The 24,294-nt window shown below is 34.8% G+C and overlaps 1 protein-coding gene across 14 annotated transcripts in view; it reads right to left on the bottom strand.

The window, feature by feature from the left end:
* The window catches only part of RALYL (RALY RNA binding protein like), a 409,045-nt gene that overhangs the window by 105,487 nt on the left and 279,264 nt on the right, over window positions 1-24,294 (bottom strand). The window contains exon 1 of one of the 14 annotated variants that reach the window (XM_035317330.1): window positions 13,261-13,414. The exons of the other annotated variants lie outside the window; for them this stretch is intronic. Coding sequence (XP_035173221.1) covers window positions 13,261-13,297 — 37 coding nt within the window. The 5' untranslated portion in view covers window positions 13,298-13,414. Of the gene's footprint in view, window positions 1-13,260; window positions 13,415-24,294 lie in introns of those variants that run through there. 14 annotated transcript variants of the gene reach the window in all.

The raw sequence follows: 24,294 nt of genomic DNA, 5'->3' as shown, positions 1-24,294 counted from the left end.
CCCCCCCCCCCCCCCCCCCCAGTAAGCTGCAGCGATTACACACTGAAGAATTTTAAAAGGTTAAGAATGTTACCTATGGCTATTTTTACATTTTTTTTACATGCAGGGAGGGATTAAACTGTGCTTATGTGGATTGTTTATTATCCAGATTAGCTTTTTTTTTTTTTTTTTTTTTTTTTTTTTGGGTAATTCTGACAGGTTTAGCATGTGAGCTTCAGTGACACTAGTTATGAACTCCGGTATATGTATCCAGGGCCTGGCACTTTAAGATTTGTCACAAAGACTTGTATTCCTAAATCCAGGGGACTCACAGTTATATTTCAGTGAGAAACTTAATGGCCATACTTATCAGGATCATGGTAAGCACCTAAATTACTTTTCTTAAAGGAGTTTAAAATTAAAATTGTCAAAGAAACATATTTCTTCTGTGCGTGAGCAGAAGTAATATCTGGCAAAGGCCACATGCATACACTTTTGATTAAAACATGCATCAAGCTAATTACTCTTTCACACAGATACATACGAAGCTTATCAACGCCCTTGTTTAATACTCTCTACTTTCCTGACTACACTGATTCGATGATCAAAATAATTAACCGGCTTTGTGACAGAACAGATTTATACCTCTGTGGAAATGAAATAGGTGTGACCTGCATGTATTTTTGGTTGGTCTTTTGTCATGGGACTGCAGTCTCATTTTTTATTTAAGGCCCTTGCCAGTAGCTATACATCACAAGATAAGGTTACGATTTGTGTGTCAAGGAAAAAAAATAATGCTTGTTATGTACCACACCTGAACAATATTGGTGCACTGATAGTGAAAGAAAGGTGCCAGAAGAAGTAACTCATGTGTGTTGATGAAATCAGGGAACGTTAATTAGATACACATTATTTAAGAGTATGTTGCAGCCTAACATGCCATAAAATTAAGGGCATGATAAATAGCAAGTTGATTGCACATCAGGAAAAAAAAAGTGATGAAGTTATGCTCCATAATTAATGAGTCCCTTCAGAATACAACTTTCTTAGGCCTTATAAATATCACCTGAAATACTGAAGGAGCTTTGAAATCATTCCACTGGGGAAACTAATTAAAACTGATGAAAGACATATAGGAGCTATAGTTATCTTTAGTATTTCTGGGTTCATTGCAACCTTCTGAATTTCCAGATGCTTGAGCCATACTTCAGGTAGAGAATCCCTGGTAAAGCTATGAGCTGAAGAAGACCGCAATAGAAGTAATGTTGTTTTGTTTTACACAGAAAATTGGACCATGTACAAATTTTAAAGAATAAACAAATTTTAAAGAATAAACAAAGAATTCCCAAATTCTCTCAGTGAAGACATTTGTATGGCTACAAGCATGTGATATCCTTCCAAGGAGAAACAGGGATGCTATTAACTCTTTTCAAGACTGGATAAAACCTTATTTCCCCAAAGTAAAGAGAAGAATGAATACTTGTCCAAATGCAAGTTACTGGCCAGAACAACATATCTGTCAGTACAGACCAGACTGACCTGAGCTCCTTTTCCTCTTCTCTACCATTCTCTCTTCTTCCCTACACCTGGCTTACTTTATGTATAACAAGAAATGCAAATTAATGCACAAAAGATCAAACAGCATTTAATTATGCAGAATATTTTCGAAGAAATAAGTGACAAATAGTTACTTTGTTAAACTAGTATAAACAGAAACATATTGTTACTAAGGGAGTAAAATACAAGCACATCAGAAGTAAGCGCCCTATATGGGGGGGATCTGGCACAATGCTTCCTCTGGCTCTGAAGTTGATTTTTAACCAGCTTGTTCTGTCACTACCTTTGATACTTAAGGGTTGAGATTCAAGACCAGAGATCACAGACTTGGATAATGTTCTGTTTACATAGTCTGTAACTGTAAACCTCTCTAGAGAACATTTTAACAAGTTTTATGCTGGTGTTGCTTTTAACAAGTTAGTAAGGACAAAACAAGATTTTTTCAAATATCAAGAACTTTCATTTTTGGGGGGCAAATCCTTCAATGTATCACACTAACTCTGCCATGAGAACACTGAATTGAGAGAAAGATCACTACTATTGTTTGACTCCAGTCTCCATCAAAAGACTATTAATTGTCACTGCACCGAGCCTGTCTGAATTTAAGAAGAGATTGGACTGTGCACTTAGTCACATGGTCTGAACTTTTGGGTAGACCTGTGCGGTGTCAAGAGTTGGACTTGATGATCCTTAAGGGTCCCTTCCAACTCAGAATATTCTATGATTCTAATTACTCTTTTAGAAATCTTCACCTTTGTATGATAGTGTCAAATCTTTTGAACTCCAATACAGACAAGACCCCTGTCAAAAACCCTTTTGTTTTCACGTCATATTTGCTAAAGCCCAAGCACCATGTCCATCTACTGTCACATGAAGTGTGCATTAATGTCCTAATGTTTCTGAATAATTTATGTTTAGAAAGCATCAGTTATGTTTATAGCATCAGTGCAATCAGTATGAGTGTATGCAGGATGGGTTACAGCTTCCCTTAAAAAATCTCTTATAATAGGTTTTTTAATTTATTTGCATTTGCTTGAAGCACAGGCATTTTTTGGTTAGTCAAAACAACAACAACAACAACAACAAAATATCTTTTTCCTTTACTGATGTTTTAAACTGGTTTGGCTTGTGGCTTTTCAGAACTGAGAGAATGAAAATGTGTACACACATCTGCTGTTTTTCAATGCCCTTCTAGTAAAAGACATACAAAGCTGACTTTCTTTTACCTCAGATGGAGTTAAAAATAATTTTTGAAGAATCACTTAATGCCCAAAAACCCATGCCTCTTAGAAAGCATAATTCTTTTGTACAATAAATTCTTAAGGCATAACTTACATACTACAACTTCCCAAGGAGGATTGCCCAAAAGCTTGCATTTAATATTATCGTAGTATTTCATTAATTCCTTTTCTTTTTGTGAAGAAACAAGTTGTCTGCCAACTGTTTAGACCCAATTTGGCTTCTGCTGCTGTCCACATGATGGGACCAACCTAGATGCTCACCTAACATAGATGTTGGGGAGAAATGACTTTAGAGGTCAGTTTAAATGCTGCTTTAGTGTGTATGTGTATCTATGTATATTAATGGTAATAACTTCTAAATTGTTTACATGCAATGTAGATCCTGGACTTTTTAAAAAGTTGCAGGTAGGAAAATTAGATTATTTGGGAGATTAAAACATTTTTTGATATTACAACATGTAAGTCTGTAATAATTCCAAAACATTAATACTTGTATATAACAATTGTTGTAGTTTACATTACGTCTCAACAAAGCACTACAGGAAAAGGTGGTAAATTGGACATTTCAAAAGAGACTTGAAATAGGCGGCTGAAGAAACAGAATAAATGACCATTGACTTGCAAGATATTCCCTTCAAGTCTGAGTTAAATCCCAAAAGAAGGTCTCCCAGGATATGTTATATGGCTGTTTTCTGTGAACACCGTGTGTAGGACAACATAATTGCTACTTTTTCCTTAGCAATAAAGCTTAGATTCAACACTATTTCAGTCAATGTGAATTTTGCCATTGATTTTAGTATTGCATGACCAAAACCTTAGATTCATATAAAAGCAATCAATAAAACAAAACAAAACAAAATGTCTGGATGAGCACAAACAGCTGTTAAAAGCACTTGCTAAACTGACGTTCATTAGACATTAGGTAGCAAGTTGTCATTGGATATTTGCAAAAATGTCCAAATGTCTTCCACTCTCTGATGTATATTGTAAATTCTATAGTCAGCCATTGGCGGTGTATATTATTTACACATAACCTAACTAAGCACAGAATATCTTTGATTCTAAACTACATTATGTAAGTCATAAATAAGTTATAATTTGAAATTATATTTATCAACCTCTTCCGTTTAATTTTAAATTCTCAACAAACAGCACTTGTTCTTAATGTTCCCGGGTTAAAAATTCCTGGCAGGAAGAATAATGTATAAGGGAAATTTAAATTTCTGCAAAAATTCTAAGCTTTCTGTTATGTTGATTATATGCATGATTTTTCCTTTATTTTTTTTTCCCCATCTATTTATGTTTCTGCTTATATAGCTACAAATTATTTTGAAAATAAAAAATTTTGTAGACTGTTTAAATGCTTCTAATTGCCTGTTTGAGCTACCAGGATCTGTGGACAGTAGCTGATCATAGAGTAAAAGGTGGATAATTATTTGGCAGATCTCTTTTGTTTGAATAAAAACAGTACATTTTGTAGAAGTAACTTTTAATTTCAAATGTAAACGTCATCCAATATTAATACCATCTTTGTCAAATTGGCTATTCTGAAAATAGAATTATTGTAGCCATTCTGAGTTAAGGTAATAATGTACACATATATTGAGGGAAAGATTAAAAAAAAAAAAAAGAATATATATATATATAAATTGATTTTTATAAAGAAGAAGGAAGAAATCAGATTGTGGTGGCCATACAAAATATTTACAAATATTTACAATTCATACAGAATTCATGGGCAGGTCCAATCAATAGAATTTGCATTTCATGAGATGTGCTCTTTCCTCATTTTTTAAAAAGACCCTAATAAAAAACATAAATCCAACGTCATAAGCATGCTTTTTTACATACATATATATATATATATATATTTTTAAGTGTTTACTTTCAAAATCTACCTAGGTTTCTTATTGCAATGTTAATTTGAGAAAATATATATATATATATATATTTCAATTGATCACTGAAGGAATTATTCTTACATACAGGAGATACTTCATAAAAGCATATATATTAATATTCATACCTCCATAGACTAGAAATAATTTATTCTCAGCATTTTTAGTCAAGTATAAGGAAAATATGTATAAATAGCAGGAAACTAATTTTATATTTGACAGAAATCAAAAAGAACCAAAGTAGACTCATTTTGAACATATGAGAGTTTACAACAGCTTGTCAGTGATGATCAAGATTTACTACAAATACGTATTAAATATCTGCAACACATACAATGATTTCTGCAAACATGCAGACATTTTTTTAAGCCATATTTTATCAAAAGTAAAAATCATTGCATGTTCATGATTATTCTCAAACTATTACAGAAGGTACCAGGGGTCGTAAACTATTCCTATATTGCAAACATTTACCTACTTATTAGTGAACCTACTTTAATAGAAACTTACTTTTCTAGTTGCAACATCTGCATCTACTGATCATTGTCAAGTTAACACAGTATCTGTGTTATATATCACGTTATTTATACATCCAAATATATGTTACTGGGGACTATGACACTGAACAACATCCTTAAAAGCTGATCAGTGAATACCAACAAAAATGTAGAGACAATGACAAAAAGCTTGATAGATTTGCTACTCTCATGAAAGGAATTTGTAGACAAACATATCTCAATACTTGAAAAGTATTTTAATTTTAAGAAATGTATAGTAGGGAAAAAAGTGCTACCTCTAAATGCATGCTGTCTTGAATCCATCTTTATAATACTTGGTCATGATCAAAAACATTAAATAGAAGATAAAAAATGAAAGCCAGTGGAAAGGCCAATCAAATCAGTGCGTAGTGCTTCAAAAATGCAACTGTAAAATAAGATTTATTTATTTATTTGTTTGTTTGTTTGTTTTCCCTCAAGACAGTGATAGCATTTTATAAGCCACCAGTAGTAAATCCTTGACCTTTTCTTTGTATTTTAGTTTATCTACAGAGGGCAAGCAGGAAGGGTCTTCCCTCCAGCCCGCACAGCTCTCACACTGAAAGCATATTTTTTTTAATGATAAACTATTTTTAAAATGATTTTAAAAAATCTTGCCCTAAAAAATGAGAGCATATAAAATGGGAAAAGTATTTTTCAGAATACTAACCAAGCCTGCTGAGTGTTGAGAATCTCTGGCCATAGGTTTCATTTCTGTCCTGATACCACATGTTGCCCTGCAGTAACAGAATAAAAATAAAGCAAAACCCAAAGTGTTCCAAATAGCTGTGCCAGATCTTCAGTAGGTCCTACGGAAATATTATTTAAACACATGCAGTAAAACCAGGCTAGAAGGTCACACCTAGACCCAGCTTTATGATAGACCTGGAGGTGAACAAAAATCAGCAATACAATTGTCTGGAGACTGTTAATAAGACAGGTACCAGCAATTTGAAGAACAACAGGTGTTCTATTTAAAGCATTACAGTTGGATGATTTTCTAAAGTATTTTCTAACTCACCAGGGTCAAAAGAAGTCTTAAAACACAACATATATTCATTTATTATTTATATTTTTTGAAAAGGCACTCTACGCAGACTTTATTTTGAGGGGCGTTTCAGAGAGAAATTAATGAATAGTCTGTAGAGATCACCACAGCTTTCTGCAAAGGACAATAAGGAAGAGATACCTCTTCATTTTTGAGAAGGGGCAGAAAAGAAATCTATAACTGTAAGCTATAATATAAGCTAATATTACAGCCTATTTTTCAGAATGTTTAACACAAGATAACTGGGAAAAAAAAAACGTGAAACGGGGCAAAACAGAAATTTAGGGCCTAAATATTTGAATCCTTCAATGAGAGTCTGAATGATCCATAGATAAAGTTTGAATCAAAATATTGATCATATGTGCTCATAGTGGTCACTAATACAACTGAGATCTGTGTTCCTTCTGGGCTATTTGTGGAGGAAAGAGGGGGAATATTTCCAGAGAAACATCTAGAAATGTTGCTGGATTATGCCCTCAAAGAATATGAAAGAATTATGCTTCTACAATACAAAGATGTTACACTTTCTGTAGCAGTTAGGTCTTGGCCGATGCTTCAAAACTTGTAAGCATTCCTTTAATGGTTTTATCAGATCTGGGGTAATGATTTGAGAGACTTGAAACTTATTTTTAAAACCTTTATATATATATTTTTTTCCTTATGAAGTTGTTAATACGCACATTGTGTTTGGTTTTACTGCTGGTTACAGCTGGAAGTATATCACTATAACATTTAGTAGAAGTTCTGTGTTTTTTTTTTTTTTTTTAATATATAATTTTGTTTATTTAATTTCACAATAAGAACTCACAATGATGGCTTGAGAAGAGATTGCACATATCAGAAAAATCAAGATTTCAGTCTGTCAACATTTCTGATTATGGAAAGAGGCAGAGTTACCAGCTGTGTCTGAAATTAAGAACTGCTCTGGAGGTAGAATAGAGGTGTTCTTTACTGCTCTGTTCCTACAGAGAAAGTACATGAAAGGGAATAGAAGAGAATCAGGTCAGCTATAAAAACACAAATGTGCTTACAAGTCAGGACTTGCACTGCCTACATATGCAGTCATACAACCCCTCTCCCCCCCCCCCCCTTTTTTTTTTTGAAAAAGTTTGCACTTTGTCTGAAAGTAAGCAGCAATGGATTTTGCCTTAAGAGAGCAGACTCTCTATATGGTCTGAATCCCAAAGGGATTTTTCTTTTACTGAGCAGACAGGTAGACATCTCGTCTGCAGCAGAGTATAGGAATTCTAATGGAGTATCATGTAGTGAGGAAGTCTGGAGTGCCTTTAAAACTTCGATACTTTCAGAGGCTTTAGAGGTTTTATGATTATATAATAACACTCTTTATGATTTGCACAATAGCATGTACTATAATGTTTGAATAGATATTTTTTTGTCATCAGGTCCATAGTATGTGTTGAATAGAGATTTTAAAAATAGGTGAGTAATCTGGATTCAAAATCCAAGTGATGGAGGGAAGAAATTGCATGTACTTGTCTCCATGACTGATTACTCTCAGAGAATGTATATCTTAGCTTGTAGTCATCTTTAGTCTGACTTTAGTTCATCTGTTCACTGGACTTCTGTTTGCTCAATTTAAAAGCCAGAATTCTCTTCCTACATAGATCACTTTAGACAATGATTACCTATAATCTGTTAGTTGTTATTTTAATAGATTTTACTTAATTTTTTTACTGGAATGCTTCAGTCCTAGAACATGTAAGTTTTGTTTCCTTGTAGGAGAATAACCAGCACATATAGTGGTGATTCACTAATGAGAAATTATGCCGCTGATGAATACAGCAAAGTTTTCTCCCAGTCTGAGTAAAGCTGAGGACTGTAATACTACTGTGTGTGCAAACAAGTATTACATTTATATTTCTGATACCTTCTCATTTTTCAGTGACCTTTCAAATATAAATTGTCAATGATGCAGTACATTCATTTGCTAATTCCCCTAATACTCTTCAAATCACATAATCCAAATTATATGATTTGCATATGTTCATCTTTTATAATAATTCAATTTTATCATCATTAACAATAGCTGATGTATTTTTATGAGGCCTGTTTAACTTTCCAATTATTATTATTATTATTATTTTTGAAGCTTAGTTATTGTCCATTATTCTACTGTTTTATTTATGCAAAGTAAGGAATCCATCCTAACGTTCTTACCGTAACATTTTTAACAAAGACTAAGCTACTATTAAGGGCTTTTTTGTTGCCTTAGATTTTTTTCTCCATAAAGCTGAAATGATTTGTTGGATTTCTTTGTTACAATCTCCAGCTACATTTCAGGTGAGCTGACTTTGACTCTCAAACAGTTTTTTAGAAGTCACTTCTGAATATGTCCTGACACTGTTTATTCCTTGTCTTTTTACATTCAAGAGAGATTGCAAATAAATTCTTGATTCCCTAAGTTTTCCTCCTCATTTTTAGTACTTCTTCACAGCATTGACTCCACAGGGACAAAACCTCAATTTTTCTTGCTGAGGCAGATTCCAACAGAGCAGAAGGGAGCATTGAGTATAGCACAAAATTTGGTCAGGTTATTAATCTCAAAAATATCTCAAAAGATGTTTTTTGAAACAAATACCTTTCAATGCTTTTGAGTAACTTACACAGTCCAGAAGCAGACAAGCAATTAGAATTCTACAGCAGACATGAAAATGTGTCAAAGAAAAAATTCCAGCTTTTTTATCCTGCATGGTTTACTGAGGGACATAAGTTTTAAATTTTGCTATTAGTGACATTGGGAAATTAATAATGTTCAAATAAACTAACCTTCTCAGGTCACAATGAATTCCCTTCCAAGTTGTGAAAATTGTGCTTCTATCCCTGAAGCCCCTAAGTTGTTGAGTAGAAATTATACATATATGTTTTCCATAAAGATGTTATCCATGTGATGTGAATATTCAATGACATTTGTACTCCTGCAGGTCATGAGTGTCTTTTTACTCAGCCTTATTAATGATACTCTTAATTGTGCTGAACTCTACTTCCTCAAAAGGTATGAAGCAATAGGAACGTCTTGGGGCTATTCTAGGATAGCTTTAGGTGAAGAAAGCTGTCTTTATACCATGCTGAAGAGATATTCCCTTGTCTGGGTCTCTGATGCTTTAGGGAAAGAGGCAGTTTTCTTATATGTATCTGGGTCAGTAACTATACTTGTTTTCCCCAGTGAGAGTTGGTTTTCCAGTCACTACCTCCTAAAACACACTTTATTAAAGGCTGCTAGCAGTCTCAGTACTGGGGAGCCTTTGTTGCCCTAATAGACAAGAATGAGATGGAAGTTATCATGGGTTGATCTAACTTTGATTAACAAGTTTCAACAGATGCCAAATCTATTTATATGGTTAAAAGTAATTATGCTATCTGCAAAGGTGGACAAAGAATATGAGAGCAGCAAATCTGTGATGAAAAGATTACAAGTAGGACTTTATGGATAAAAGAAAATATAGAAGGCAATGCAATAGATCAAAAACAGCTGATAGGACAAAATATTATTTCTGTCTGGAATTTCACAGAATTTCTCAACATTTGTTATTGGCGTACAAGAAGTTCTTTCTCCAACAAGACATGGATACCTGAAAAAAAAGCACATCAAGTGCTGTGGGCAGCACGCCTCTAAATACTGCACTGAGTTAAGCCAAATATATTATGACCTTCTGCAACAGTCACACACATTCTATACTGCAGTATCTACACACCCAATTTTGGGAAATAATTGACACCTCCTCCCAGGCATTATCTAAACATCTCCTCCTGGGTGCTGCTACAAACCCTTGAAACACCATTTTGGCCATTACTGTCTCCCTCCTTTTGATTTTTTTGTTTGTTTGTTTGTTTGTTTTTGTTTTTTTTTTTGTCTTTTTTTTTTTTTTGAGTCAATCATTTATTATAATCTTTTTATGCTTTTTGTACACAGTCCTTCAGAATGTGATCTCAAATTAAGCTGTGAAGCTTTACACTAACAATGAATAAACTTCAGTTTATAGAGAAGTTATTTTTTTCCAGTGAAAAATGGATTTAGAGTATGTGAATGACTGCCTGTCCATGGAGAAGTCCCACATGTGCATAACAGCCTACCACAAGCTTTAGACTGGCCTCAGCTCCTCAGCAGCTGGTGCCCCAAAGCAGGTTAGTCTGACTCAGAACTTTTATTTCAGAAAAGCTTTAGCAGGTGTGTTTAATACATATATATTTTTATCATTACTTAAAGAGACTTTATTTTTACAATGGTTTCCTCTCATTCAGTCATTATGTCCCTGTAATGAAAAGAGAATCCCAGCTTTGAGATATCTGATAACATTCTGAATTATGAATAAAGCATGCTAGAAATCTGGGTGACCAGACACATATATGTATGGGGACTTGATATGTGTGCTTGTATGTAGGTACACACAAACACTCATACAGAAATAGCCTTATTTGAATTTTATTATTTAGTGATGTAGAAGTTTCACAGTTTACTGTGATATTTATTTTTAGGTCTCATCAGTTACAACCATGTGTGGAATAAATAAAATATATGAACTACTTAATGTGGGTGCTACTTTGGCTAGAATTAAAACCAAAATGTACAGTGCAAGCAAATCTGTTTTCAAATTTAGAAGTGTTATATATGCTGCTGCAGCAGAAATAAATATATAGGGAACTTTTATCCCATTCATATGGGATACGAGTAAATAATTTTTATTGTTGATATTGGTTTTGTTGGTAGTGGTGGTGTTTTCTTTGGCATCTCTTTCTCCAGCAACAATTTTGCACCTGTGACAGAAAATGGAAATAGGGATTCCTCATATTTGATGTTAGAAAAGGTCATACATAATGTCTCTATTTTTTCTAACCTCCTTCCTCATCTGATGTATTTTCAAATTATTTGAAGTACAAAATGCCTTTACACCCTTCTTCAAACATTAATGAAAAAAAAAATATTTTGGAAGGCAATGCCTATACTGTTCAGCATGTACCAAACCCAGAAGCAACACTTCAATGAATAAAAAAGCTCACAAAGCTCATTTTTATTTTATGCCAGATGTTCAAGAGTTTTATTGAGACGTAGTGAGGAGATAAAAAAAAATGCAGTTTACCCTATGCATAGTAGAAATTATATACTAAATATCTTTCATTGTTGTTTATTAAGGGCCACCAAAAATGGATTCAAGTGTGGAATACACCATGAGTTAAGTGAACAGAAAATATAGTACTAGTCTACTGTTCAACACAGCTACCATTATGCCCGATATTTCAGAATAACTACTTAGATGAAATCTGTCCTTCAAAAGGCCTTTGAATCATATGAATATCAAAGTTACCCAAATTGATTTGTTTGTTTGTTAAGATTTTTACAGTTGATAATTAATTAAGAGGTACCAATGAAACATTCATATGTACAGTACTGGCATCTAATATTACAGAGACAGTTTTATTCAGATATTTTATTGATCCTAAAATTAAAGACAGATTAAAACAAAAAACAATGCAAGAGCCACAACCATAGTTGCAAAACTGATTCTGTTTATGTTTCTTTCTTATTTTTTCCCCTTGGCAAATCACGGATTCTCCTTGGGGTCAGCAGGAGTGGAAAGGAAAGGGGAAGAAGGCAGGTTCTCTTCATAAAAACATTCTCAAAAGCATCTTGTGCAAAGTTTTCATGAATGACTATATCCCTACAACAAATAAAAAATCTAACTTAGTTACGTAGTCACAAGTTTTATTATTGTACACCACAACCAGGCTTGCATAGGAGTAAAGGCAAGAAGGCAGCCAGCAATATAAAGACATCCTGGTTTACATAATAACACGGATAGTAATTAGTATGTTAAAGTGAATTTGATTATCTATAATCAAATGTATATAAATAATTGTCTTTCACTGCTGCTATGGGAACAAACTTTATGATAATTCTTTTTATTTTTAATATGATGCAGATTGATTTCAGTTGCAGAAATTTTAGCAGGGATCTGCTGTGCAAACTTTCTACATGCAGCACATCCATTTGTTCTGGGAAAGAAAGACTGAAAGAGAGCTGTACAGATTAAGTTCTAAGGACCAGAGACCGAGATCAGTGATAAAGCTGTATAAATCCCTTCTACTCTGAACAGCAGCAATGCCCCTGTCCAAATAAAGTCCAAAATTATCTTCTTTTGTATTGATATTCCTTCCCCTCCTGCTCTCTCCCTTAAAGCACACAGTCCCTACATGTCATTTTTCTTAGTGGAATTTTTTTTTTTTTTTTTCTCATCCACAGACATGTTCTCCATTTATAACTTGGCCTTTTGCTAGATTTCCTTACAGTAACTCATACTTCATGAGCTGACCCGCAAGAGTCACCCTGCCATAATGTTCTGGAGGAGACATTATTGTTACTAAAATTCCCCCAGCTGATGCCATAGCAATTTAAAGAGTCAAACAGGTGTTTGCCTGGAAATTCATGCATTTAGATGACAGTGTATTTTCAGGGTTGGAGCATCATAAACACACAACAGAGACATGCATGCCACCCTCCCCAGTTTCTATTTCTGTGGTTTAGGAAAAGCTAGTCAATTCCTCTGAAAGTTGTGGTGAAGGAAAATCAATTACCCTTAAAGTTCTGGTAATGCTAGCTCCCTACATCAGACAAAGATGTCCATCAAGTGGAAGTGTGCCAACCCTATCAAGGCAAAGGATATAACTAGCTAGTCTTTATCCCTAATAAAGCATGTTGGTCTGAAATAAACTTATATTTGATCTCTGTTTCTTTGTTGATATTAAAAAGCAATCACTTCTGTGGGTTTCCATAGTAACAAGTGAGATTTTTTTTTGGTTTGTTTTAAAGCTCTTTCATGCACTTAAGATACAGAGACATTGCGATAATTGGCAGGGAATACTGTTCCTGCTTTTCTGGTGTTATTTAACCACAGCAGGGTAAAGCAAGGCATGGCTTTCAATGAAACTGGAGATTTATTCCCCCCTCCTATCTACAAACATTTTTAAAAAGTTTACAATTTACTTACATCTTTGGTTTCTGCGTTTGCTCTTGTACATAGTCATTCTGAAGAAATTCCACTTTCTAAGAAGTAATTGCCTTGAACACAGACAAAAGAGGAGAGATCGTGCTTCTGCTTTGCAGTGAGACAGTTGCTCACTGACAGAAGGTAACCAGCAATCTCTGAGAAAGGCAGGGTAATACCATTCTCCTAAAATCCAGGGGAGATGCTACTGGCTCTAACTATTTTCTCTGCTACAAAGCTCAGAGAACAAACATACTTATTTTCATATTTTTATCCAATGTGGTTGATAGCAGCTAATAAAATCCAGAGAAGAAAGAATTATATAATCAAAGTGGGGTGATGTGCTGTTCAATAGTCTGATACCAAGATTCCTCAAAAGAGCTCTTGATACATACCAAAATTGCATAAACGTCCTTCTAAACTAATAAAAAGTAACTTTTCATATAGAAGTCCTAGAATTATGCTCGAGGACATTCAAGTATTCTGAGCTAAATCTTCAACCAAAATTACTATTGGAAAGAAAATCAACATGTTAATCAATGAAATCCTGACTTCTGGCCTGCACTCATGACTAGATTACTCAGGAAATAAAGGATGACATACCTTTTTTTCTTTCTTTTCTTTTCTTTTCTTTTCCTTTTTTTTTTTTTTTTTTTTTTTTCCCCCATGCTTATGTTTATTTCTGCATTATCTTTCATTTTTTTATATCTGGGGAAGCTTATTTAATAGCACACTGCTGGTTGCTCATTTTTATAACTACTGCTTGCTGTAGTCTCTTGAATTATAAGAAAACAAAAAAGTAGCAGCATAGCAACATTGTATGATTGTGTGATCTTCCACATACCTGTATACATGTATACATACATTTCAGTGAATTCAGACATCTCCCTAATGGGAGCAGAGAAAAGGGGGATAAATTCTTGCCTGGATAAAGAGATGACAGTAATGATGACATCCAAGATTGAAGATGCCAATGGCATCTCTGGAGCTGGAAAGAGGAGGAATTCGAGTTCATTCTGCAGTAAATCTGCCCTCAATAAAACTGTGTGAAAGTATTTGTTAATTGGGCCTTTCACATTTTGAGACCTTGAACCCAGATATCACAAATACAGAAATGTCCAAGGATTAAAAATAAAGGGTGCTGTAATGAAAAAAAATAATGATAATGACTGAGATGTCTTGAAACAGCCATTCTGTGATTCTGTGAAAACTAGCAATAACAGTCTTACTGACATTTGAAATGCATAGACTGGCAACAGCTCTCTACTCAAAGAAACCTAAAACTAATATTTTTGGTTTAGATAAAAAAATAATAATAATAATAATAATAATAAAATCTGGTGTCTATGGATCATTCATGTTCCAGAAGGCAAAAAGCAATCATTTTCAAAGACAGTTTACAGTTTGCAGCATCCATTGTCTAAAAATATTGACCTGCAGTTATTTTCTTAAAACAACAACAAAAACTCCATACCCTAAAATTAAACTCTACCCATCTTTTTTTCCTCTCAGATTTTTGTATGTATCTGCAGTATAACCATATTTAGCTTTGTACAGTATCATTTCTTTTTCCTTTCAGCTGTTTGGTATTTCACATAGCCTCACACTGGCATACCTCTAGCTATAGAAGTGAAATCTTTATATTGGCTCTATTCATCTACTTTTCCACCCTCTGTCAAAACCTGACCACATATCTTTTCATTTGCCTTGGGTCTGTATCAGCATAGCTGAGGATAAAGTGTAGCCTAAAGAAAGGGAAAGCAATGGATGCATTTTTAGATTTATTTAGTATTTCAACTACAGTCATCTCAAAATGCCATGGTTGAAGCAACACCATCTCTACTGTGGAGGTCAGCAAAAAGGTGGGAAATTGCAAAGCACATCAAACTGAAGGAAAAAAAAAAAAATGTCCAAGTCATTACGAAACATAGCAGCAGACAAAATGTACCAAATAGAAAGACTCTGCATGCCATATACTTAAACTGCATTGACCAATTTATATCTATTGAAGTCAGTATTTCTGCCGTACTTTATATGTGCTAAAGATAATTCCCCATTTTTCTGCTTTATTATTTCTTCTGGGTTAATTTCCAGCTGAATTAGGTCTGTGATCTGACTCAGACCACATAGACCTATGGTCATCTTTTAGATTTGCTGCTTCATGTGGCCATCGTTTTTCCCTTTCTTTGCCCTTCCCTACTTCTGTATGAAGGCTCTCATCTTTATTATTCAGTTCAAATTTTCCATCTTTCATTGTTTCGGTAAGATGTCCTCAATCTTTTTCCTCAGCCTGCGTTACAGTTAGACTATAGAACTCAGTTCTTTTCCTTATCATTAATAGCTTTTTTTTTTTTTTTTAATTGTGCTTAGCCTAGCTGTATTTTACTAGTTCTCCATATTACATTTTACATAACATATGCAACAACACTTATGCCTTTCCATTGTTCTTTTGTGCAGTACTCTATTACAACCATGTACTTGTATGCACATATCATACAATGGCATGATAAAAAAAGAATAATAATAGATTAAATGGAAATTTCATGAGATAAGAATTATATATTTATATATATTTCAAAAAATGATGTCTGAAAACAGACTTTATTTGTTTTACTTTGTGCTAATTACAACTCTGATTACTTTTTCAGTACAGTTAAATGTGTTTGATAATAATAATGTAAATACACTCTAGGTTTGTTCATTTAAAAAAAAAAAAAAAAAAGAATTAAAGAGTATTTGAATGTGCTGGCCAGCTTTGAGTGGACACAACAGCCTCCTGCTTGTCTGTGCTACTGTTCTCTATTAGAAGAGCTTAAAATTCAGTGTCATACTATTATGTCTATAGGTAAGTCTGAAATTTGCGTATGGCTAGTTAACTGCAGGAAGCTTCATGAAGTAGGAAGAAAATTAAAATAATTGTTGGTGGTGGTAAAAGAATTAATAATGTTCACATCTGCACATCCCGCATCACCTTTCACCTTTCTCTCCTTACTACCTATATGTCCCAATAAGAAGATTTGAATACTGAAATATATTTCTCAAGCTGTTCCAGAAGCAGAGGAAAAGAAAAAAACAGATATTTTACAAATATAGCTGCTGACTCGAATGTCACATATTACTCATCAATAAACTCTTAGTCTGGGCTGTATCCTCACTTTTATTTTTAATGAGAAGATCTTAGACAAGAAAGGAAGGTGGGGGAGGCTTAAAGTATGTTCTGTCTCTCAGAGTTTAATTCTATGCACCCAAAGACTGTCCCTATCTAATGTCCTTCTAAGGCTTCCAGTATGGTTATTTTTATTATGTCAACTAAGAAAAAAACACATATAAGAATACGAATGACTTTTTCTTGAAATAAGTTATATACATAGGTGTCAGCATTTAACCTTTCTTCCCAAGTAACAAGCACTACTTGATGCAATTATCGATACATTAAAATAATGCATTTGACATATGTGGAGCTTTTACTGGTGAGTTAGGTCTATTATCTGACAGTAATGTTTTTTGATGTGGTGTTTATATTAGATAAAAATTCTCTTTAACAAGATTTAACTGCTTGTTAACTGCTATTTAGCTATTAAGACAAGTTTATGACAACATATTCCCTATATGATATAATGCGGACAAAGCTTGAAATATTGGCTAAATCATACTCCTAACTAAAATCGCTGCAATACTGAACTGCCTATGGCAAACAGAATAAGAAGAAAGGTTGTATATCACAAATGCACAACTATTAGTAAGAATCTAGGAGTTTCATAAACGCTGTTCAAAAGAGAACAAAGTTGGCTTGCATTCCTGAAGCAAACTAGAAATGGGGAAGAAGACTGATAAGATTGTCAAAGAATTATTATTATTTTAAAATTGCTTGTAGACTAATAGGCTGCACTCAGCAGCCTAATATTGATGTCTATCCTCTGGTGCTCTATGGTATTTGAGATATCTACACAGTGTCAAAAAATATGACATAGGACATACAGAAAAAAAAAACAGCCTTCTAGGGCACTCAGCAAAAACCAAGGCCATCTTACACGGGTCTAGGCAAATATTTAGGCAGCTGAAGCCAGTTCAGAGTGTCTATATCCCACCCTCTCTCTGATAACTGTCATTATTCTCTTTTTTGTTCTTAGGGTCGTTGTTTCCAAGGAAAACCAACCCGAACTCTCAAGTCTTGACCCCACACAAGATTTGTGTGTATGGAGACATGCATAGTGCTACAGAGATCCACTGAAATCCAGGTGGGAGAGAGGAAGAAATATTGCTTTGCAAATCCTCTTGTGATAAGACATATGACTGAGAATTTTTAAATATCCTTATCCTCAAGAGGCCACTACTTGTTACTACACAATCCAGAGCTGACAGTGTGGGTAAAAAGATTGTGTGAATAAAAGAGGGAAACAATGCAGCATAATGCTTTTAAATCACCAATACTTCCTTTTACTAATGCCATAAAGACAGTCTATTTTTACACTCTTCCTTTACTTCACCCAGATTTTACTCTGCCTAAGTGTTCATATCCAGAAGAATACAGAGTTTGCAAGATTTCATGAAAATTTCAAATATTCATCAAAAGCTGTATTAGGATGAAATTCGTTACATTCACGGTATTTCCATCATCTGCTAATTTAGAAAAGACATCAGAAGAAATGAGTTTTTGCTAGAGCTGTTTGATTTCTATAAAACAATTTGGCTGTTTCTTGTCTCTATTATCTTTTACATTTCTGCTGACCTGTTTTACTTTACTTTAGCACTATCAGACAGTGATGACACTTCACCACAAAATATTCCTTTTCAGGTAGCAGGGGAAAGCCCCAAAGGTACTGGTCCTACTTTCACTATAGGCAATTTTCTCCTTTTCAATGAAGCATATTCACTGGAATATCATTTGTCTCTCATTGTTATACTACCATTTATCTTTAATCTTTAAGGAATTCACTGTCAAGCCTCCCTCATTAGACTGAGATGTTTTTATCAGATGTTGCTATTACCATTTAGAAATCTGTTCACAAAGGTATGAAACAAAGTCTGCCACCTTCATGCTCAGGTAGCAGCCCATTCTGGCTCTTTCTCCCAACCCTTGCCCTGCTCACAGTATGTTCTGATTGTTCCAAGGGCATTAAACTTCATTTGGTTATTTTTTTCTGATTAACAGTTTTCAAAGTTTACAGTGTCATTTCTTGAAAATGTAAGGTCAGAACCGGCATCCACCATGTCTGAAAGTGAATTCTTTATCTGTTGGTAAGGACAGAAATTTCAAAGAATCCCAAAAGATTAGGGGAAGAAAAAAAAAAAAAAAAAGAAAACAACAACAACAAAAAACAACCAAGTGGAGGAACTTCATATCAGGCTTTAAGTGCATTAAAGGTTGGCACAAGAAAAAATAAAAAATAAAAAGAGGAAGAATTACTGAATAAGCAGAACAGTCATGGCATAAGCAACAGCAACGTAGATTTAAATTAGTCATTTGGAAACTAACTTTGTTATTGGTAAGAGTAGCTATATTTTACCTAAGAACTGTGAAAAACAGTGGAAGATTTTAAAACTGGTTAGCTATCTCAGAGGAACCTGCATAGGGGATGGATCAAATAATATCGTATATCTTCCAGCCTTACTTGCAATCCCACATGAGATAAAAGAGTAATCATCATCTGGTGCTGCATCCACAAGTCCAGCACTAGGCATGGTTTGGTCTGCTAGCTTTTGAGCCTACCTAATATTAGTGGAGCATTTTGGATGGGGGACACTAGCGTGACATTGGGAGAATGTACACCAAACAATGTGAAGAATCTAATACTCATTAGTCATCTCAGGGAAATCCAGGAAGACCAGCCTCTACTAGTGACACTGAATGGGCTTCTCCAGATGGAAATGGTGAGTCCAACTGTGATTAAACCCTGATCTGAATATTCTCTTCACTGACAGTTGAGAAGCTAGAGAAACTGGTCTAGTATCTTGGGCATCTATGGATACACATTACAAATACTCTTTGAAACTTTAATAATTGCATATGTTCTCAGTTGCATTTGGGTAACTTCCACAAGACTCAGAGGAGCTACAGTAGATGTAACACCGGAAGCCTGTACTTTCCACTTTGCAATTCAGAATGATGGCTTTTGACAAAGAGCAGCTCCACAGCTTTCTCCACAGTCCCAAAGATTGACAGAAGCTCTAGAGAGGTTTGGTACCCTCCAAGCTTTAGCTCCCTCCACGTTATTTATGCTGTCTTATATAATTCTTGAGTGAAACTTGACCAATTCTATTCTGTTCTGAGTTCCAGAAATGAATAATCCAGTTATGAATGCTTGATATTTTTTTTTTCTTTTTTCCAAAAAATAAAGTGCTATGCAGAGTAATTACAGGTCCCTTTAGACCAGTAGTGATAACATAAAGCTTTCTGTTCCTCAATCTGAGGAACATTTAGCTATTATTTTAAACTAGGCATAAAAAGCAATTCCTCATTGAAATATCTGAAAAACAAACAAACAAAACAAACAAACAAAAAAAACTGTCAAACCTCAGGCTCTTAGACTTAGATATTTTGTATGATAGATTCTACAATGGAAAAACACATCTTCTCCTCTATGTTTGCAAGTGGGAAAATTGTGGAAAATGTCAAATTAATTTAATTCTGACTATTTCTTTTGCTGCTGACAGGGTAAGATTCAAGTTTGCTTCTCCTCATCATAGATCAGTTGCTTCTCTAATCCATCTCAGTTCTTGACAACTTTGTTCTTGGCTAGTTTCTTCTTGTTCTTGAGTAATTTTAATTTGTTTATTTATTTATTTCAAATCAAGGCTTCTTTTCATCTCATCTTTAATTCATTTTTAACCAGGTTATATCCAGCCTTGACAGGATTTTTGTTCTGCTACAAGCTTTGGCTGCTAGCTTGGATGGGACTTTTCATTATCTTTTATTTCACCTTGATGAGGTTGTTACCATCTGATAACAATACTTAGTTACTTTCGCAGTATTCCTAAACACCTGCTTGACAGTTGACACAATCTTAAAGCACAGTCTACTTTAAAATTCTCAGATTATGGTACTACAGCACTTCCCTCCACTAAAAGGAGGTAGAAGGTGTGTCCCTCATTAGTTTTCAAATATAAACCAAGATTCCATCCCAAAACATTTTTCTTCAGAATTCACATTAAATTCAAGGTATGCAAATGTTGTATAGAGATGTGATCTGTATTTTTCTGATCATTAAACTATTTAATAGTAATTCCACTTCTGAGCCATATTAGTAGAAAATCTTCTATCCATAAGTTTAATGTTTATAATGTTTGATGTTTTGCACAACATGCTGTAGCAGTTTTACTCAGGTGGGCAGCTGAGCTCCTCCACAACTGCTCTCTCACTCCCCCTCCTCAAGCGGAGAGGGGGAGAAAATATGATGAGAAGGGCTCAAGGGTTGAGATAAAGACAAGGAGATAGATCACTTACCAATTATTTTCACGGGCAAAACAGACAGTGTAGGGAAAATAGAGAAATGTATTGCCTATTACTAACAAGCTAGAGCAGTGTGAAAACAAAACAAAACAAAACATCCTAAAACCACCTTTCCCCAGTACCCTTTCTTTCACCTCCTCCCTGAGCAGTGCAGGGGAATGGGGTCTGTGGTCAGTCTCTAACACATCATCTCCGCTGCTCCTTCATGGTCTCTCTGCCCCTGCTCCACATGGGGGTCCCTCCCATGGGATGCCATCCTTCCCAGAACTGATCGTGAGGGGGCTTCCCACAGGCAGCAGCAACTCTTCAAGAACTGCAGCTCTGTACCACGGGGTCCATCCCCCAGGAGCAAACTGCTCCAGCACGGGTCCACCACGGGCGGCAGCTCCCCCCAAGCCCCCTGCTCCTGCATGGGCTCCTCTCCACTGGCTGCAGCTCCGGCCCGGGGCCTGCTCCTGCGGGGGCTCTCCATGGGCCGCAACCTCCTCCAGGCCACATCCACCTGCTCCACAGGGGGCTCCTTCATGGGCTGCAGTGTGGAGATCTGCTCCATGTGGGACCTATGGGCAGCAGGGGGACAGCCTGCTCCACTGGAGGCCTCACCACAGGCTGCAGGGGAACTTCTGCAGTGTGCCTGGAGCACCTCCTGCCCTCCTCCTGCACTGACCAGGGCTGGTTCTCACTCCTTGCTCTCCCAGCTGCTGTTGCCCAGCAGTTTGTTTCCTCGTTTTTTTTTTTTTTTTTTTTTTTTTTTTTTTTTTTTTTTTTTTTTTTTGTTTTGTTTTTGTTTTGTTTTGTTTTGTTTTGTTTTGTTTTCCTCCATTTTTTAAATCTGCTCTCACAGAAGCGCAAAAAACATTGCTCATTGGCTTGGCTCTGAGCAGTGGCGTGTCCCTTGGAGACAGCTGAAACTGGCCCTTATTTAACATGGGACAGCTTCTGTATTCTTCTCACAAGAAGCCACTCCGAAAGCCCCCTGCTACAAAAACCTTGCGTCGTAAACCCTATACATATGTTAAAGTTACAACTCACAGACTTTCCTAAATACAGCACAAACACAATTCTCTCCTTCAAAATGTATTCATTTAATATAAAAGTACAGAAGAATGGCTATCATTTTTATGGTAGCAATTTTTACCTGTGCTAGTTAGTAATATATTAATGAATTTTATTAGCTTAGGACCTTCAAACAATCCTAATGAGCTTAGAATTAGCATTTCAAAATGCAATAGTTTTACCCAGTTTGTAAATTTTTATTCCTAGTGGAAAACTGGCAGAATATATATATTTATATATAGCTTGTTCTTAATATATATGTATTTTTATTGCTTTTTCTTAAATATAAAATAAGTTGTGATGGCTGTAGAAGACACCAGTTTCCAGTCTCAGGGGTGGTAAATCTTGCAGGATGATATTGCCAATACAAAAGGTTAGAGAAATAACCAAATTTAAAGCAAAAACAGCTCTGCTGAAAAAATAAAATATTTAGACTTTTAATAGACTTGCAACACATGGTCAGCTGTGGATTTAATCAGAATGTTCATACAATTTATAGAACACGCTGAATACTAGTGAGCTTTCATGAGAGAATTAGGACAGCTTTTTCTATGAATCTATCTTGGTACTATTTAAGTTACAAAACCATTCAATTTCAATATAGAGAGTTGTTTTTACTGTGAATTACACTGGCTGTCATATACTCTAAATAGATGATATCTGTTTCAATTTTATTAAAGTGACATGTAATGCTATGCTTTCTTGTTTTCCTTCTCACATTCCTTTAAATTATCACACTGATGAAACACTTTAATGTGCTAAATTTAATGAGACAAACCTTCAGAAGAGAATCCACTCTTGCATAACCCCAGAACATTGCAAAAATGCACCTCAAATTCCTGTATCTTGATTCTGCGCAAGGTATTTGAATACCCCATACATTTTTTTTTTTATATAACCCCTTGAAGAAACTATTTCCTGTCTAGTGTTGCACTGTGAGATCCTCTTTTAAAGTTTTTATATGTTTATTTAAAAAGCTCTACCACATACCACATTCAAAATTTATTTTCATTTCTTCACTCTATTTTGTATCTCACTTTCTCTACAAAACAACAGGGAGAGCTTGAGAAAGAATCTCTTGTTCCCAAATTAGGCACTTAAAACATCAATATGGGGCTCACAGCAATAGAAACTGATGATGTTTTATGGTACAGCTAATGAACAGCTGCTGCTTCAACCTCTCATTGCAGACTAATGCTTTTATAAAAACAATCATGAGAATGCTGAAAATGTTCCACTTTCTTTTCTCAGTGTATGGGATCTTTCTTTCTCACTGTGTAGGATTCAAGACAATTTCAGTCATAATCAATCAGTATAATGGCTGGCTTGAGAGAGAGAATAAGGCCTTTAACAGAGATGAAAAGTAGAAGAAGATTGATTTTCAGAGTGATGGAAAAAGCTGTATTATATCAATTCACCTCCAGTCCACACCAAAAGATGTAACACTATTGGCACACACACAACTTCCTTTGAATTATAAGTCTGCTTTCTCCATACAAAACACATGTGGGGTTCCAACTTTACAACTGCTCCTACTTTCTTTCTTTTTTTTTAGAATATATATATATACATATATATTTATTTATTTATTTTTAGGGGTCTATATGGAGAAGCAGAATGTGGAAAGTTCTGACAACAATTTATTAAATCAAAATTAATAACACATCTGATTTAAAGTCTTCTTTAGACTGGTGGGTGGGTGAGGAGGAAGCATCTTTTCCCTAGACTAAACATGGCTGCATACCTATGGTAGGATTACATACATCCTGACTCAGATGAATTCATAGGTTCATCTTTTACAATATGCCAGCCATACAGCAAATTCTCAAAACATTACAACTACATCAAAGACAATGTCTAAGTCATCATTATGCTATGTAGAAATGGGATATATAATACTAAGCCAAATACTTTGTTTTTATTTTAAGCTCAAATAAATTTTTAATCAAGACAGGTATTACAGCACACTAGGGCTATACAGCATTTAATATTAACATTTTTTTTTCTTTTTAATGAAGATGTTTTAAATATATTTGTTAACCTTTTGGGAAAAAGACATCAAACACATGAAACACAATTTGTATTCAAAAAAATCTTGCTAATAGAAATCCAACATTAAAACAAAACAAACAAAAAAGAATCTTTGTTAGTCATCAGAAGGGCATCAGAATACCCTTTTGCATGATAAAGAATTTCCAAATCAAACACATGCTCTATTTGGGGATGTTTCAGAGAACAAAGTAACTAAGAGCAAGTTGGAAAGATTAGTGCTTCTCAGCTTGAGATTTTACTACTATGTATCAGATCATGCTCAAATTAACTGCTAAAAATGCACAAAGTGACTCTTTCCAATAGGATCCTGAAACCCTGAAAACAGAAGTGTTCTTGACAATTGAAAGACTGAAGAGGAATGTCAGTACAGCTGAAGAGATAAAGAATATTTTTATCCTTGTGTGAGCCAAGAAGGAGAAATACTTTCTCATCAAGGTAAGTAGTTAAGAGACTGTGTGTAAATATGACATGAAGGTATA

This window comes from Oxyura jamaicensis, chromosome 2, assembly GCF_011077185.1.
Source record: "Oxyura jamaicensis isolate SHBP4307 breed ruddy duck chromosome 2, BPBGC_Ojam_1.0, whole genome shotgun sequence".
NCBI lineage: Eukaryota > Metazoa > Chordata > Aves > Anseriformes > Anatidae > Oxyura > Oxyura jamaicensis.
Note: the sequence above shows the minus strand (reverse complement) of the source record. Positions and strands in the feature narration are given on the sequence as shown.